Raw genomic sequence first — 17,608 nt, forward strand, 5'->3', positions numbered from 1 at the left:
AGGGCTGTCCTCAGCAGGGGCAGAAGCTCGATGGCTGCACTCTCTTTTACGGTGGGGTCCCTCTCTCTATCCCTGCCAGAGTTGTCTGGAGCTCGAGCTGCCAACTTTCTCCTCATCCACAGGTGGCGTCTGTTTGATGGTGGGCTTTCGGAGGCTTGATTGCAGAGTGAAAGCCCGCTTGGCTTTGCTTTAGACAGGGCGTGATGATAAAGATGATGATGATGATAATGTTTATGATCCTATCTGAGTTAAAGGCAGGTGTCTGGGATCTGTGTTGTGGCCTGCAGTGTGATATCATGAGAGGACAGTCAGTGCTGCCAGTGGACAAGGACACAAACAGAAAGGAGTAAACAACTGTAAACAACAGGTCTTTACCACTGCCTGATACTAGAGAGCCAATCTGATTGTAGGATGACTATAGAGGGGCTGGACAAAATAACAGAAACAATGGAATACAGTTACAAAGTGTAAATGCATAAATGTCAAAGCTGAAAGCAATAGAAAAAGACTAAATCCCATTTCCATTTTTCACCCCTCATTTTCGAGTGCCCCTCAGAACAGGGTACAAGGGTTAGTCGTTGAAATCTCCCCCTATGAAATGGTGCAACCCTTCTCTACCCTCATACGTCATCAGCAGTCATCGAAAGGCGTTTACGTTGCTTTGAAGCCAACTTTCTTAGTGGCAAAACAGTGTACCTACAACGTCATGTGATGCACTGGGGCCCAAAAAGACTTTTTCCGTAAGCTAACATTGTGAATGAAGCGGCTGTAATTTTCTTTGAACATCACAAGCTTCACAAAATCACCTGTTGGGCATCCTAATTTGAGTCATTCAGTCCAGTAAATTTTGGAAAAGTCTAGAAGAGCCACAAGATTAAATGGCCATCAAAAGGGGAGAACGTAGCATTGAAATTTGGGACTATCAGGCACAACATCAGCAAAAACATGAATAGTACCAATTAAAAAAGGGCATGTTGCATTGTAGAGAAACAAACTAGATGTGAGGTAATTTAGAAAACTTGTCACCATTACACTTTAAAATGTCCAGTTTAGACATTTATGTTAAAAAGTTAATACCAGCCGCATATCGATGTCCCAATTATAGATATCAGAACCAGCCTCAAACATCCAGTATTGGTTGGTCTGTAGAACCATCTGTCATTTTTTTTGTACCTAAATTCAAAGCCTTTAAAACAGACCTATTTTAATGACACAGGATGGGATATTTGATTAACAGCAACACAAAATACAGTCACAGCATTGAAAATGATGCCGTAACTAAACTTTATGAGCTTTACCAAACCGCAGTTTACGGCAGGTCTAATTTATCGTAAGGTGTTAATGTTATGTCCACGGGAAATTTAAAGGAGTCACTTTATTTCTCCTTATTGCTTTATTATTCTGTGAAGTGTTCCATTTGCTTGAGAGCAAAGTGCTTCAAAGAAACTATAGCTCTCAGTAGATACTTCACAGTGTCACTTTTACTAACATTATTCTTTACTTTGAACACACACAGCAGAGATTTAAAGCAGCAATTTAGTCTTTCATAGAAGGTAAGCATATCCAGGAGATAATTACAGTATTTCAACTTCCTGACTGTGACTTAGTTCAATCTAGGATTACTTCTCTATTGTTATTACCTTTCACATAGACCCCATTGAAATTCATTTATATAAATATAATGAAATTCAGTATATTCTCAGAGGCATGCTATGCTTATGTGTCTTTCATTCCGTCCTTACTGTAGATTATGTTTTCAGCACAGCGTGTAGTCATTTCATTTTTCTCTTAGAGAACAGAAGGAATCAGGTTGAGTTTGGCCTGACTGTTTTCGTTGCAGGGTTTTGTGTTAATTTGCAGAAGGAGGTCACAGCAGGGAGCTTGACTAACTGAGACAACGCTCAGTGAGGATCCCTCAACATTAGAATATGAAAGTTTACAGATCTCACCAGTATTCATCTTGGGGGCTCATCCGCTCGCACCCATCACCTCCATCCTCCCCATCTGCCTTCTTTTTCTGTCTCTGTAATCCCTCTCCTCCACTCTCTTCTCTTCTCTTCTCTTCACCAGAACCTTTCATCTCTCTCTGCTACGCTCCTGTCACCCCATCACTCTCTTTCTCCCATTTTCGCTGCCTCTCTGTAATTTTCCTCCATGGTGGAATCTGGCTGTCTGTTCTTATTTTTGTTCATTTGTCTATACAATTATCAAGAACTCACTTGTCACATTTCTGCAGGATTAGGAAACTTCGATTTCATGCTATTGTTTAATACAGTGAGTCTGTGTTTATCGCACTGTAATGAGAACGTGTGTTACATTGCAGGTTAATTACCGGGTGACATCATCTTGAGCTTCTTGATCTACATCGAGTATTCCATAGATAAAACTGTAAAGCCATTAAATTATGTTTCCCACTCTGTTTTTTAGAAGGTTGTCCGTTACATACATTTCACTTCATTATCAGTAACAATATACATATGTACCCTACTACAAATGTCAGGTCGCAAAGCAATATCAACCCACATTTAACTGAGTTTGTAAAAACCCACTTAGACAGTGAAACAAGGGTCACTGAAAGACGTATGGTAGGCCCTAAAGGCCACCATTTTCATTTATTTAAAGCAATGTTCCACCAGTTTCAAAACTGCCTTTGCCTTGCTGATGATGTTACGTGAGATGAACTGTATCCTCACAGTGTTCATATTTCAGTTGTCATATTTCAGACAGCACTAATGGGATTATACTCAGCTGGTAAAGTCACAAAGTCATACCTATATACACACCTGTCAGATCATATCATAAGCTTCACTTTGCATATTGGACTTAATTCTGCTATTATGAATAGTTTTATCAGATAAGGTGACTATGTGTAATGAAAGAGGTCACTCAGAGTAATTAACCCACAGATATTACCCCAGTCCATCACAGTTTAATCTCTCATCTGCATAATTTCCAAGTAGTTGTTTTTTTCAGTGACAAGGCTGTAAAGACTCAATATACACGACAAATTAAGTGACTGTCTGGTGAAGAAAGTGGAGCTAAAGAGCCAGATATTTCTGTCAGGAGCCGGTGGAGAGCAAAACAGAGCTTAAAGGAGTCACGTTTATTCAGGAGCCAGGAACAAGACTCTGAGTGAATGCAAATGTTAATCCTCGTCTGCTGCTCGTGTAGATAAGCCACTGTCTGCTAACAAGTTCACCATATCAGTTGCATAAGGTGTCAGTTCTGTGTTTACAGCTTGTAGTGTTGTAATGTAGTTTGACATCTGTACAAGAGCGCACACTTGTACAGTTACAGTCTGTGATAATTACATACCAGGTACCAAAAGGGACAACAGATCCCTCTCTGACCACAGTGTTCGCTAACTGCTGCTGGAGACTGTTTGTACTCATCACTTCCTGTGGGCAGAGACAGTTTCCCGCCACTGCCCACATCCAACAGTTTGTCCAACTTTGAGCAAAGAAGGCAAATTTAGAGGTTGTTACTTACAGGATGACCGGAGCTACTGTTTCTACTGTCTCTCTTTTTATTTGACAGGAAACAGGTATAGCTTTAAGTAAAATATGTGTAGCTTCAAAATAAAGATTGTGATTTGCACTAGATAGTTTTATCAGCAGTATGTATGAGGAAATTCTCTATGCAACTAATGTACTGTGGGGGCTAGATATTGCCGGTTTGCTGTAACTGTTACGGCGCATCGTTTTCACGCCTCCCATTTACTGTCAATGTGGGAAGGAAATAATGTAGGAATGTAGGATAATTAAGACAGATTCTGCAACTGCATGGCTTTTTTCTCGCCTAAAATGTCTTCAGAAACACATATTGCTGAGCTATTTTTGTCATATAAGAGAAAGTTTCCAAACGAGCTGCAATGTTGGTTCAGTTGGAAATCCCAAAGCAGCAGCACACGAGTGGCTTTCCTCCAATCAGGTGCAGCCAGTAGGTTTTTTGCGTGGTCGCTGGAGGGTTTAGTCTGTTTTGGTCAAGCGTGCGTTGCCTCGCATCAAACAACACCCCTGTGGACACATAGGACCACCTTTAATTCATCTGCTGAAGAAGTGACTTGTGCATCACTAACGTGGATAACATGTTTACAGGCAAGAATTTATTCAGTGCTTTATTACTTCTCCTTTCAAATAATGAACATTTAATTTGATTTGTCTGGTCAAAAATGTGTTATTGGGCTTAGTCAGCATAGTAGCAAGTCTTGTAAATATGTCAATTAACATGCCAATTCCAATCAAAAGTATAATCACTTTTCCATTTCAATCTTTAACAAGGGTGAAATAATCTGGAGCTAATCTATAACAAGCAAATCCAATCACTGAAGCCATGGCCTGTTGTGAGCTGAAGCTCTGCCAGACTTTGATCGCCATGGCAGTAAATTGATTAGCAGTGATCTACTGGTTCCTCCCAAATGCTGATCCTGGAAAATCGGTTCATGTCTTTGCCTTTAGATGAGGTTGTGGTTGAGCTCCAAGCTACTCTCCTCCTCTCCCCGCTCTCCTCTCTGCACGGCTCAGTAACAAGGCAACACAGAAGCCAGTCACTGTTTCTGCCTGCTGCCTTCATTAAGCTTAGCTCGGTCTCTGACTGTTCAAGCTCGCCGGCTGCAGATTTACAAGAGCAGCCAGGATGGGGGTCGCTTGTAAATATGAATATAATTAAAAGTGACTCAGAGAAGACAAAACCACTTGAATTTGAAGGAGAAAAGGGTCAGGTGTGGATCTTAAACTCCCCCACCCCCCGTGCCTCACCCTCTACACTTGTACCCACTCACCACCACTACCTCACATGGCACACACACATACACACACACACTGTTAAGCACATAAGAAGAGTGAGTAAAGTGGGAGGCACCTGATCTATTCAATCATCCTGGTTGCAGTTGTGATTAATCTAAAGTGGTTCTTATTTACAACACAAATTGCCAGGACAGACAGGTAGGAAATGAAAAGTGTCTGCAATTTTGTGGGGTATGTCCGACAGCAAGGGCAAAAACCAAAAGAGCTTTAATGCAGAGGGACTAATGTGGAGTCAGAACCATTATAAATGCATTGGCTGTCTCGGAGCACTTTTACCTCACATCCTTATGCAGAGATTATTTAAAGTGACAGTTTAGTTAATGACAAGAGAGTCTTTGTAATGCTCCCACTTTATTGTGTGAAATTTAGATTCTTGACCTTGAGCAGTCCCCCATCCTCTAATCCTCAAACATTATCTCAGCTCAGTATTTTGACTGTCAGTCAGTGGAGTTCCACATAGTTGGGTGCTTCTTCTTTTTTTTTTTTTTCAAGTCGTAGCTGAACAATGAGAGAGCGACATGAGGGGGCTTCGTGTTTTCAAAGCCTGTCACTCGTCTTTGAGGAAATTAGTAGTTTTGTGTTAAAGTTCAATAGATACTGAATGTTCGTCTGATGCTTTGCCGTCTGCTTATCATTCGTGTTACGACTCTGCCTTCAGTTGGTGTGTGTTAAATAAATAAGAGATTGGAGGGAGGGAGACGGGAACGGTTAAGTTTGATTTATGTGTGTATTTTTGGAAGTGATGATGCATTTAAACCGTCCTTCATTTTTCCTTTCCTTTCATCTTTACCCCAAAACTTGCAACAGCCTGCTCACCTCTGCTGCCCTGTATTGTTTCTCTTTCTTTCATTCGATCACCTTTTCCCCCTTTTCCTTCCACCTTTCTAGTGTTCCCTGACTTTCTTCGACCCTTTCTCTACATCGGGGCTAGAGGTCGCATCTTACAGCTCTTGTGAAATCAATCATAGGTCAAACCCTTCAGTCTGCCTCAAAGGCTGCTACTGAGGGTGTGTTTTGTGTGGTAATGGATAGCTGACTGGATACAGGCCAGTGCATGCCGAGAACAAGCTTTTATTTCTCAATTTACACAATGCGTTCATTCATGCGGTCAATCAGGCTTGTCATCATCGCTCTGTCCGTATTCATTGCAGATGCGTGAGATTTTCCAGGAATAATAAATAGTTCTACGCTGATGCGGCTGTAACTGGTGCAAGGGTTCACAGGGGAGAGTGACAGATTTCGACAGGTTGACAGGAAAACGATGCAGAACAGAGCAACTGAACAAGTTTGTTCCTAGAAGTGTTCAGAGTGGTACAGTGCCGTGGAAAAAAATAGCCGCATCTTTTATTCATGTTCAGTTGTCGAGGTGTCAAGAGTTTTGTCAAGCCTCTCACTGTTCGGTTAACCTTGTCCCTGTGAAACATTCTGTCTCTATCTCTTTGGTTAAACATTACTGCCAGGCCACGGGGGGAACAGAGAGAGGACAGGATGGGAAAAAAGGAGGGAAAGATGGAGAGGAAGAGGTTCCGCTGATTCCCTTTATCTTTTCATCATTAAACAAACATGATCTCTTACCAAAAGGAGTGCAAGAAGAAAGCAGCCCCAACAAGAGAGGAAAGGCGGAGAGAGAGGAGGAGGAGGAAGAGGGGAGACAGAGGATAAAAGTGATGAAGAAGAGAGAAATGGGGGAGGTGGGGTGAGGAGACGGAGTACCTGTGTGCGGAGCAGAAAGGTGTGCAGTCCATCATCTACAGACAGGCAGACAGGGCTGTCTGGGGAGTTTATTTTTACCTCGATATGAGAGGAGTCTGGATTTGCTACAGCGGGCCGGTAGCACCTTTCAGTGGGGGTTCTAGGACAGCTGCTATCCCGGTGTGACCATCTTTTACACCTGACAATAAACAATCGTACTCATGTACACACAAACACACACAGACACAACAAACTCCAGGTCAAAGCTGGTACTATCATGCGTCATCTACTATATATTGTGCATTTACGCGGAAGCCACAACATCAAAAGGACGAACAGGTGAAGTGAACAACGTTGATCATCTTATTACAACACAATGTTCTGCTGGGAATCCTTGAGTCCTGACATTCATGTAGATCCCATTGAGACACACCACGCAACCAAACACTGTTGTAGACCAAGTGCTCATGGCAACAGCCCTCCCGGATGTCAGTGACTTCCCCAGCAGGACAATGCAACCCACTGCTTCACAAAAACTGCTCAGGAGCGGCTCTAGGAATGTGACAAAGAGCTCAAGGTGTCACCTGGCCTCCAAGTTCAGTGTGCAAGATGAGTCAAAATCAGTACAAACACCACTTTCTTAATCTCTTTTTTGTGGTGCAGGGAATCAAATCCCCCAAAAGATGTAATCCCAGTGTACTTGTTCCCCAAAGTGTAAATTGCTGCAAATCCTTTATACCTCTGCATGAAATGATTTATTAAAAAAGGGTTGATGATGTTTCAGTCACAAACACCTTTCACAAAGTGACATAATGCTTGGACTGTCATGTAATTATGAGTTGTATTTGAGCACTATGTCACTTTGTGAGTGTTATGTCTTGAGAAAGGTCTTTGTGAGTGAAACATTGACATTTAAAATAAATCTATCAATCCAGAGCTGAAAAGTTTGGCCGGGGATTCACTCTTTTTCACTGGCCTTCAAATTCCCCAGATGCCAATCTGATCAGAATCTGTGGGACATGCCAGAACCAATCCTATCCATGGAGACCCCACTGTGAATCGGACTCTGACCCATGGACACAGAACCTCTTGGGGTGACCTGTGGTGTCTCACACCGGTGTGTTTTTAGTCCTGTGGTTTTGCTAGCTGGGGAAAAATGATGAATGTCAAGTGACATCCACATGAAAACCAGGACCCCAGGTTTCCCAGCAGAACCTTTCATTTTCACAAGATGATTTTTCACTTGACCTGTTAGTCCTCTCTAATGTTGTGCCTCATCAGTGTATGTATGGCTGAATCACTTTATCAAATAATCAATTATTCGATTAACAGAAAATAAATCTGCAACTATTTTGATAATCAACTGAGCATTTAAGTCATTTCCCGAGCATGAATGGCAAACGTGCATTAATTACAGCTACTTGAACATGATAATTTAATTGTTTTCTTTGTCATATACAGTATAATGGCAAACTTTGTATCCTTGGGTTTTGGCCTGTTGGTGTGAGAAAACTAGCAGTTTCACTATGTCACCACGTTTTTCACTGATTTTCTTTAGACAATGGTGGATTGGTAGGTCAATCAGTAATACAAATCTCAGAACACCAACTTCTAACTTTTTTTCTTATGTGGCTAAAGACATAAACTGTACATGTAGCACATCTCTGGTAGATGAAAACACTGAGGCAGCACCTTAGGAATCCTACCACTCAGCCCTTAACCTGCTTAATATTGATTTCAGGGGAAATGTGAGGATCAAGCACAAATGTTCCTGCACATTACCCCCTTTGTTAAATTCATGACAAAAATCTCATTATTCGTGTGCAGCGACTACATGTCGTTACACCAGACTCCCATCCAAACCTACAGGGTGCTATTAGGAGTCAGTGATCTACTATTGATCTCCTGTGGATCAATGTTTATCTTGTATTTATAGACCCAGTGGATCGTCCCCCTCCTCTTCTCTATGTTGCTGTTAGCACCGGCACAGACACACTGGGAGGAGAATTGATTAACAAATCAAGCCTGTAATTAATTCTTACTGTGATCAAAGCCTTGTGAGGAAGTGTGTGGAGAGCCCCGAGGAACGAGGCTGAGGTGTTTTACAGTGCTGTCCCACCGATCCTACTCTTATTACCTCGCTGTTTGTTCTTCAAACAGGTAGGTTTTAAGTTTAGCATAAGGTTGGGTGAATTTGAAATGCCTTTAAAGGCTGCTCTGCCTGGTTGGCATTCGAGAGACGATTAGTGCGTCCTCAGCTGGTGTGTGTCTTTCTGTTTCTCATGAGATTTGTAACAGAGTGTGACGCCCTCACACACCGCTGCACATTGCATCTTGGAGCTGCTTTGCAATTCGTATCCATGCGTAGGCTTCTTCATCTTTATTTTTAGGCGATCCTGGGAGAAACCTCTTAAATATGGATTTATCTTAAATATGGAGTAGGAAGTGTAATTGTCTTCGGTACTAAATTTATTTGCTGGCTCAAAAGTTGGGCAGAGATGGTTGGAAACCATCCACAAGAAAGAGTTGAAACTCAAAAAAGTTCAGGGATGTTTAAGGAGAGTCTTCTTCTGTACATCTGTTGGCCTACAACGTCCAATTCTCTTGTGTTTCTAAATTGTTGTTTTACCTAACATGCACCGTTGACTGCTTGGATCTCCATGCACAAACTGACCCACTTCTTCCCACTGTGTTCTTTCTTTTTATGTGCAGGTTAGCTCTATACGTGTACGAGTACCTGCTGCATGTAGGAGCACAGAAGTCAGCACAGACCTTTCTCTCAGAGGTAAGTCACCAACATGCTGCATGTGCTTGTGTGTCCACCCTGAAGGGTCATACAATGTGTCCAGTAAGTGCAGCCACTAACTAAGTAGTTGAGCCTGGACTCACAGTGCTGAGCCAACAGGTTGGTAGCAGCAGACAGGCTTTTTAACATTATTCCTGCATTTAATGAGACGGGAGCTGCAGCATGGGGAGAGTTACGGCGCTCAGCCTGCAGCTGACGTCTTCGACTGACATCATTCTCTGATCAGCTCAGCAGCTGCGTCTCAGTCGATCTCTCTCAATCTCCCTCTTGTTTCTTTCTGAGTCCCACACTTTCTCTTTTTGATCTATCTCTCCGCCACTCCTCCTGAGAAGTGAGCTTGTCCTCACTTTAATTCTGCAAAAGGTGATGGGTTGAAAATGAGGTCAGCTGATTCCGGCGCTTGGCTGCAAATGACAGTAAATTACAGTGTAGAAGACAGTGGCTGGAGGCTGGTTGTACATCGGCCAGAGGAAGAGGAGAACAAAGAGAGGAGGGATGGAAAAGGTTACATCATCAGCTGGCACCAATTCTCATCACTCTGGCTTTAGTGTGTCTTCGTGCACATGTGCATACACACACCTCCGTGTCTCTCTGGCACCCTCTCCTCTGCCATATCGCTTGCTCTCTCTTCCGCAGATGTGGGAGATGAAAAGGATAGGCGGTGTCGTATTCAAGTGTGGGAACGCATTAGCTAAGAGTGCAACAAGTATAAACACAGCCACTTGTATACAATACACGTAGGCGTGCATGCATGAGCACGCACACACACACGGGGGGGGGAAACATTACGCCATGATGTTGCTCTTGCTGGAATAGTGGAGGGTGGAGGCTGTTATCCACTTTTTATCATCCACATCTGTTTACAGTGTATCCCTGGGCTCAGGAAACAAGAGCCCAGGAAGACGAGTCACGAATCAGACCCGAATACCTAAACGTAAATCAAAGACAGACAGCTCAGGAGAACAGGAATCAAGAAACTGTCAAACTAAATTGATGGCTCAAACAAAAATACACTGAGACCTTAAAAAATAAGGCAGCGAGATAAAAAGGTTAAGCAATAGTTAGTTTGAAGTTTATTCATATGGGTGGAAAGGTAGAGCTTTCCCAAATCTCAGTCCTCGGTGTAATGAGAGCAGCCCCTGCAACACACAGCCTCCATCTGCCTGTAATCACACTAAAGGGATCTCGCTGTAGCATGCTCAAGGTAAATGAATAAACCTCCCGGGAGCACAGACCACAAGAAGACAGGATATGCGGGCACAGTCGATGCTATTTTCTTCTACGCTTTCCAGATGAAGGGGGAATAAAGGAGCACGCTAAACACTGTCCTGACCTGAACTGTCTGCCGTCTTGTTTGGACCGAGCTGCAGCCAATTAAATGTGAGAAATGAGGGGTGTCTTGGCTGTTCTGCAACTTTTGTGCCATTTGAGCAATTATGAGGGAGTAAATCCTTCTTTGTCATGGTGTGTATGGAAATTGCTGGCTGCCTATAATGTTTCAAGTAAACAGTTGTCTTTACTAGAACTGCAAACTCGGACTGAAAGCATGCGAAAGCCAGTTCCTGACCCCCTCCAAAAAAAATCTTCAAAGCGAGGCATTCCTTCTAAAAGTCAGTGTGTCTGATGTGCAGCGGAGGTCAGGACAGTCTGATTGAAAGAACAGTGAGTCAGTCCTTCCTGTTATTTTAGCACTTGTTCACGCTGCTTGTAGAGCAGGTGGTACAATGGTCGTATTATTTTAACCATATGAAACATCTCGGTGAAGGAAATTAAAGAGATCGTGACATGGCTTGAAAAGCTGAAAGACAGACAAGTCTGTTTATAGAGAGGAGAGGCAGACTAAACAATAGAGTCATCGTCTGATAGCAGAAGCCTGACTGCTGCCCACAGCTGCTGCTCAGGATTTGAGATGCTCGTGTGTCTGTGTCTTTGTATGTATGTGCACGTCGGTCGAGCTTGTGTGCAGACATAGATCATCCCAGCTGTGTGTGATGTCAGCGCTTCTGTTAGTCACTAACCTTGACTGAGGTGTTAAGGCGTCAAAAGGCTTCAACTCAAGTGTTACTGTCTGAAATCCTCGTCCCCCACACTTTTTTGTTGGAACTCAATGCTCCAACTGACCATCTGCTAAGCCCCGCCCCGCTTAGTTACTGTTGCTACATCTGTCTCTGTTCTGGCAGAGCACATCACACAGTTTACCATGATAAGGATGGCTGCCATTGAAATTCATAGTCATTTGTTAAACAAATGATTCTTGATTTCAGACAGGGGTTTAATATGCACATACCTAACATTAGGGCTGTACCGAATAGTTTGAAGCTTCATCTGAATGCCAACATTTGAATACTATGTAGTTGCATGGTGACTGTAGAAAAAATACATTCAGTACAGTCCAACTTTAAATGGCATCATGTACCCAGGTTACTCAGATGAACCTGTTTATAAGAGTAATCAGAGAGTGTGTTTACATGCACTGTAGTGACCGGACATGCAGCAAGTCAGGAACCAGATTTCCTCCCTATACCCCCGACCTTATTTGGGAAACACAACATACATATTAAATTGTATTATTGTGACAGAAGATGCTGCTTCCTGACTTTTTGTTTGTTTGTTTGCATGTGTGTGTCTTTTGTACAAAAGTAGCTTCTCATTTCTAGCCAGCAATTGTATTATTATTAACTTTGCTGGCTGAATTGAGATGTTCTATCAGCGACAGCTAGTTAGTTTATTTAGCATTCATAAATCTGAGTTCCTTCTTTAGCTGCTTAGCTTGCAGCCCAGATTCCAAAAAAGTTAGGACACTGTGCAAAACATAAATTAACTGGACGTCATAATTTTTTTATCCTTTTTGACATTTGAAAACAGCAAAAAGACAATCCATTGAACGTTTCACCTCATCAACTTTATTGATTTCTGTAAATATATGCTTATTCTGGATTTGATGCCAGCAAGAGTTTCAAACAAGTCGGGGCAGGGGCAACAAAAGTCTGGGAAAGTTGAGGAATGCTCAGTGAATACCTGTTTGGAACATGGTCAACAGGTTAATTAGTAACAGGTGATGGTATTGCAATAGGGTATTTAAAGAAAGGCTCAGTCGTGGATGGGGCAAGGTTCACCACTATATGAAATGCATGAAATGATTGTATAAAGAATATTACATTTTATTCTATTTTTATGTGCATGTTATTCATTGTCCTAACTTTTATTTGAGCAGCAATACATACAGTAGGTAAAATTTACGATTTATTGTTTGCATTTTAACAATACAAGAGAAAAATTACTTTTTGAGTAAGGACCAACTATTTCAGATAACAGCAATACAGTAGGACAGCTACTGATGTCACCCTGAACCTGCAACAAAGTGTAAGTACTTGTTGTGAACAGGTCTTTTTCTTTCAATTTAACCTATAATCCCACAAAATAATGTTTGAATTGAGAGAAAGTCGGAAGAATTTGGGCTTTTCACTCAAGATCATGCTTTCAGACGTGGTTGGACAACACATTGTATAGACTAACTGTCAAGCATACCCCAATGTTTATTCTGTCTATTTGGAAGAGAGAAGTACTGTCAAGAAAAAAGTCAAAAAAGAAGGAATACAGGATAGAAACCAGGAGGGCCGCACAGAAGCACACACTGAATGACGCACTGGAAGTAGAAGGACAAATAACATGTAAGAGGAGCAAACTGAAGGGTGTGTGGGTGGTTGATTGGGCTCCTCAGGCGAGTACATATGTCTGACCTCACACTCTACACATCACCTGACTTACGCTGCACACATTTGAACACACACTCTTTAACGTACTTGTGAATAGACGGGCTTTCCGGCGCATATACTCAATTATCTACTTATGAGTCTGTGGCATGAGAATCATAATATAATCACATAATGGCATGTGTTATACCAATTCCCTTGCACCCTCTCCAACCTTGTAAAGCAGGTAATTCAGGTGTCGGCCATTTTTTTATACTTAATATGTTTCTCTCACTCTCTCTCTCCGTCTATCCAGATCCGATGGGAGAAGAACATCACATTAGGAGAACCGCCGGGGTTTCTCCACTCCTGGTGGTGGTGAGTGTTTTTGTGTCTAATGATTCAAGTTACATTCCTCTTCATGCTGTTTTCTTCATTCCATCATTGATTGATCACGATTATTCTCTCTCCTTCTCCTCCCGCTTCCATTCATCCTCATCTCATTAATTGTCCCCGAAAGCTCTTCCTCAGGTTGCATTTTGCAAATTGTAACGCGCGCACCTAAAGTCGTCAATTCCAATGATGATAATAGAATCGTACTTATTGCCTCGATGCTGGATTACCCTGCCTCTGAAGTGGACTATTATTTTTTATCTGTCAAGCTTTAATGTTTCTCTTTTGTTATCATTCTTCTCTCAGAGTGCCTCTCTGTGTGTTTTAGTGTTTTTTGGGACCTGTACTGTGCCGCTCCGGAGAGAAGAGACACATGTGAACACTCGAGTGAGGCCAAGGCCTTCCATGACTACGTGAGTCTGCACTTATGTACCTTGCTCTTGGTCCTTGGTCCAGTAGCACCGATCATCACAGGAACCTATGCTGGAAGATGGCTTATTATATTTCAACCAAAACGATGAATATTAAGTAGGTAAATGGGATATTATGAAATAATTATTTTAATAAAGAAACATAATGTATGTGATGTATGAATTGAACTATTAATTTAAAGTTTTTGCTCATCAGTTTTGAGTTTGACTGGTACTTTGGTCTCAATGAGCAAACAGCCAGTTATATAACTGTTTGTCTTGACTGACAATCAAAGACTTTGATAATTAATAGCTTTGTGAAATAAGAAGGTCTTTGGGAAAAATGGCAGACTGTGGAAATATACATTCTGAATAAAAGCAGCTGAAGCTGAAAGGAAAATGACGGGCAGTTAACTGTCACTGTCAAAAGAACCATAATTAAATAACATCAATATTCTTGAGTCTTAGAAAGATATTTGATGAATTCAATATTTCACTATTTTTTTTTATTTTTTATCTTTATGTTTTCAAACAAACATATATAACCTCCACCGAGGAGGTTATGTTTTCACCCGTGTCCATTTGTTTGATGGTTGGTTGGTTTGTCAGCAGGATTATACAAAAACTACTGAGCGGATTTCTGCAAAACTCGGCCCAGAATAGACCCCATTGACTTATGGTGCAGATCCAACATTTTTTCTTACTTTCTTGGACATTGCCAGCATTACAGGGAGTAATGCATGGATCTTGGTGAAAAAAATGAGATGTCTTTAGGTGGATGGTATCTATGAGTGTGGACAATTTGATGCAGATCCTAGATCTAGTGAGCTGATGGTGAAGCAGTCATGAATGGTTTGAAATGTAGTGTGATACAGGGCTTTTAAGTTTGACATTGGACTAGCTTGATTGAATTAAAGGGAACCATTCAGCTTTGGCAAAGGGAATGTACTCTACTGAATGCCTTTCTAGTTTCATAATGTGTTTTTATTTGATTAATAAAATGTTGAACAATTTGGGTCTCCATAGTATTAATATTGATCAGAAGTGGTGTTAAAATGACAGTCCAAGACTGACCGATTCTGATCAAAGAAATGCAGATAACACCTCACTCCAGTGTCTCCGTTTCCTACTTACTACTTGTGTACAGTTTTAAATATTAAAGCTTACTAGATCATCCAAACAGCAATGAGGATGATGGCAATGTCTACGAGTGGCTTGTGTTTTTTTGATCACGATAATACTACAGGCATGAAAAAGACTGAGGATGAGGATTTAGGGCTGATTTTGCTGCTCATATCTAATCCCACAACAATATACTTTACAGTGTTGGTTGTTCCTGTACTTCAACTTGTCTTTACAATGGTTTTATCTCATCAAGAATCTCTGATCTGAAATGGTGTTCAACTGCATGCTTATTGTGATGTTCAAAGTGTAGAGAACCTTCTGCTCAGGGTTTTTAGTACCTGCTACTTGTATTCTACCAGGGCACAGCAGCTGTATAATGCTGCACACACACACACATTCCCAAAGTATTGTGAGCACATTGCGCTGACGAGCAGACTGGGCAGGCAGACAGTGTGGCCTGTGTTCTGGAAACATTGTTTATTGCCGTGTTTTTGCAGTGTGGCTCCACTTCACTGCTGTTATAATTCCCACACATCAAGGCATGGGTTGATTTAGTCATGCACCATCCAGTAACCGGAATCCAGCGAGCGGTGCCAGAGCTCTTGAAGTTTTAGATTAGCTGGTGACTAAGAGAGAGGAAGTGTGGCGCTCCCTCTCGGGAAGTTGCGATGTGGAGGAGGGCGTGGGGGGAGGGGTGTGGAGGGGTCTTCTCTCTCCTGCTTTTTATGTTGTTGTTTTCCCTCTGTAGCCTGAAGTCTGACTCATCAGATTTGTCTGTACTGTGGTTTATTGAGATGTATTGTTGGAAGTGCACAGGTCAGGGGTTTCTGCCTACTCCAGCAGGTTCGTCCCTCCTCCTCTCTGTGGTCCTCTCCCTCTCTCCTTTAGGCTTGCAATCCTGCACAACTGGTCGGGCCTCTCTTCTCTTTTATCTTCTTGCAGTTGGTGTATGTGCCTGTGTGTACGTGTGTGCATACGCAGGTGATGCTGCTGATGCTGCCGATGATGATCAGGGTGATGAATAGGCACTCCCAAGGACGAGGCTGCTGTGTGATGATGTCATCATGGCTCCGAGGAAGGGAGCTGGAGGGCAGCACGACCTCAGCCCTGTGAGACAGACAGAAAGGAGAGGAGAGAGGTGGAGAAAAACATGGGAGCCTGGACATGGATAGAAAATGAGAATGAGTCATAAAGAGGGACAAACAGTTAGAGAAAGATTCATTTCTTAATATCAAACTCTTCTCATAGCCAAAAAACAAAATAAACGCATTTACAGTAATTAAATCTGATTGTGCTAAAGATGACAACAACAGTGTCGTGTTGTTTCTTCTTATCTGATCAGAAGGAATTCAATTCAGGAACGATCCAGAATCTGTCTTAACGTCATTAGCAGAGGCCACCAGCAACTTCTTATTCTTACATTTCCTGCAGGGATGTAATCAGAGAATTATAATTAGACCAATTGTAATTAGACCAAGGTCACTTTCAATCAACTGTTCCAATGCTGCGCTGCTTCTCAGATCCAATCAGAGGTACTACCCGCATATCTGCCGCTCAATTAAAACAAAATGAGGGGACAACTGCAGTGGCCGTTGTTGGAAAACGTAGGATGCCTTAATTTGACGCCGGTGTCTCTCTTTCAGGCTCCTGACTTTGAGACTGATGGAGATTTTAATCAGACATTTTGATGGTAATTATTTTCAGATAGCTAATTACTGTGTGAAGTCCTAATTAATGCTGGGGAGATATAGGAGCTTGTTCACATCATCTTTGGGTACCTTTCTTTGATAATTGGTGGGATTGTGACAGAGTTTTTGACTTGATTGGCATGATTATCCCAGTGCCTACTGTAGATACAGTTGACTTTGAGTAAATCTGATTTGACATGATGATCTGATCATCATGTCTTAACAATGTATGTTGACACGAGCGTGATGTCTTGCATGGTTGTGTACTGTATATGTCGATCATATCAGCAGACCGACGTGTGAGTATGGTCTTCCCAGTAATCTAATATTAAAAGGGAAAGAAAGAAATGACTGATGAACGAAGTGAAGGGAGATGCAATGTTATTGATTTCCATCCTCAGACGATGCTTTTCAGGCATCAGAAAGGCCGTTTACAGTTCTGTTAAGTGCTTTGTAAATTGTGTTGTTGATACTAAATGAGCGGTTTCCATTTGCGAGGGGCCATGAAGTCATAAAAACAAGTTATTTTTAAATTCTTAAGCTTGGCCCGGAAATGGCCCCATTGGAGACAAAAGTCAGATGCAAGTTGCTTTTCTGTCTCTGAAGGAGAAGACATCAATCCACTGGGGGTCATTTCAGGCTTTTCCTAATAGTGGTTTGAAAGTTGACAGCTGTCACATAGCTGCAACATCTTAAAGTAGAGCATATACACCAACATGAATGCATTTATAATACAGCTTTATTGCAATGTCTCATTTTATGTTTTTAACTTATTTCTGCAGGGTCAATAGTCGGGACAAAAGTTAGAGAAAGCACTCTCAGTTCTTTAATCTTTAACAATAAATAAACAAATGAAATTATGACATTTAGACCCTTTTAAAAGGTTTGCTGTTAAACATGGTCCACTGATATACAAATGTGTCCAAATGAATTGTATTAAGTGTGCATGTTTACATTCCCCTCATAGGATTATTCTTGCAAGAAGAGTTTAGATGTT

General features: G+C 41.7%; 1 protein-coding gene across 1 annotated transcript in view; it reads left to right on the plus strand.

The window, feature by feature from the left end:
• ssbp2a (single stranded DNA binding protein 2a) overlaps positions 1 to 17,608 on the plus strand; it is a 56,418-nt gene that overhangs the window by 15,744 nt on the left and 23,066 nt on the right. The window contains exons 2-4 of the mRNA XM_073466623.1: positions 9,210 to 9,282; positions 13,312 to 13,373; positions 13,717 to 13,801. Coding sequence (XP_073322724.1) covers positions 9,210 to 9,282; positions 13,312 to 13,373; positions 13,717 to 13,801 — 220 coding nt within the window. The remainder of the gene's footprint in view (positions 1 to 9,209; positions 9,283 to 13,311; positions 13,374 to 13,716; positions 13,802 to 17,608) is intronic.

This window comes from Pagrus major, chromosome 5, assembly GCF_040436345.1.
Source record: "Pagrus major chromosome 5, Pma_NU_1.0".
Classification (NCBI taxonomy): domain Eukaryota; kingdom Metazoa; phylum Chordata; class Actinopteri; order Spariformes; family Sparidae; genus Pagrus; species Pagrus major.